This window comes from Octopus bimaculoides, chromosome 15, assembly GCF_001194135.2.
Source record: "Octopus bimaculoides isolate UCB-OBI-ISO-001 chromosome 15, ASM119413v2, whole genome shotgun sequence".
NCBI lineage: Eukaryota > Metazoa > Mollusca > Cephalopoda > Octopoda > Octopodidae > Octopus > Octopus bimaculoides.
Window position 1 is genome coordinate 3,922,337 of NC_068995.1, and position 1,318 is coordinate 3,923,654.

Below are 1,318 nucleotides of genomic sequence, written 5' to 3' on the forward strand. Positions count from 1 at the left end.
TGTGTGTGTGTGTGTGTGTGTGTGTGTGTGTGTGTGTGTGTGTGTGTGTGTATTCAGATACTTACATAATTCGCAAACAAAAAATCATGTATACAAAATGTAATCAATTTCTGATTTCTGTAATACAAAAGACTTGGATAAAAAAAAAATATATAGAGCTTTTCCAAATAGAATAAAAGTGAATATTACACTATTTGTGTGTTTTAAATGGCCATCCAAAAACTATTATGATGCAAAGTTTCTGAAGTTTTCTTATAAGAAAATTGAAAGTAAGATGATATATGTTTTTTTCTTATTTCTATGTAAGTTTTAAAAGACTTCGATTTCACCACTGTGTAGTCATTAACAGGAAAAAAAAAAACAAAAAAAACAATGGAATCCGAGAAATTAATATTTAAATGCTGTAACTTCCAACACATTTGTATCTCCATGAAATTGCTTAAATTGTTTCATAAGTATTCAGTTATTAGCAAAATAAAAGGAACACAATCTCTACACACGTTTCTTAAAAGTCAGCTATCGGCACCTTTTCTCCAGTAAATTTCCAGATGGGGCTCTAACCCTGAAACGCTGAAATATTGGAATTCTATGTAATAGTATTAACCATCGATCTGTATCATTGATTTTTTATAACTTGCACTCTCTGTAGTTTAACAAAAAATATTCTACATATATATATATATATATATATGGAGAGACATTAAGAGGGAAAGACAGAGATAGATAAATTGTTAGGTAAGTAGATAGTAATAGGTAGGTAGGTACGTAGAAAGATAGGCTGGTAGGTAAATAGGTAGATGCATAGATGTTTTCGGGCTGAAATCAGACGACACTTCTCTTCTAAACTGCCTCCCCAAATGAAACTTCTAGAGATATTTCACTTATATATTATATGTGGTTAATTAAATTTTTATTTCTTCTCATTTTTCTACAATTAAATGAATATGTTATGAAATAAATTTATTTTTGATGCCATTGTTAAAAACTGTCTATGGTTACACATTTGATTTCTCTAATTACAGATTGGTGAGATACTAAGAAGCCCTTTCATGAAATTCATGAATTATATGTGTTCCTATATGGCTTTTCTGGTATTCCTTTTGATTGCCACAACTTCAAAAAATACTACAACCAATAGTGAACCGTGGGTAGTCCGTGGATTCATTATTTTCTACGTATTTGGTGAGTAGCTTCGCACCTACATAACATTGCTTCTTAATAAACCCCTCATAATAATTTGTAGTATATATGGTGCGTCGGTGTATGTGCATGTACGATATTATGTGTGTGGAAATATATATATATATATATATATATA

At 30.0% G+C, this 1,318-nt stretch overlaps 1 protein-coding gene across 1 annotated transcript in view; it reads left to right on the forward strand.

The window, feature by feature from the left end:
* The window catches only part of LOC106880764 (short transient receptor potential channel 6), a 71,212-nt gene that overhangs the window by 47,855 nt on the left and 22,039 nt on the right, over nucleotides 1-1,318 (forward strand). Inside the window, exon 6 of the mRNA XM_052973437.1 lies at nucleotides 1,023-1,182. Within this exon, the coding sequence (XP_052829397.1) occupies nucleotides 1,023-1,182 (160 nt within the window). The remainder of the gene's footprint in view (nucleotides 1-1,022; nucleotides 1,183-1,318) is intronic.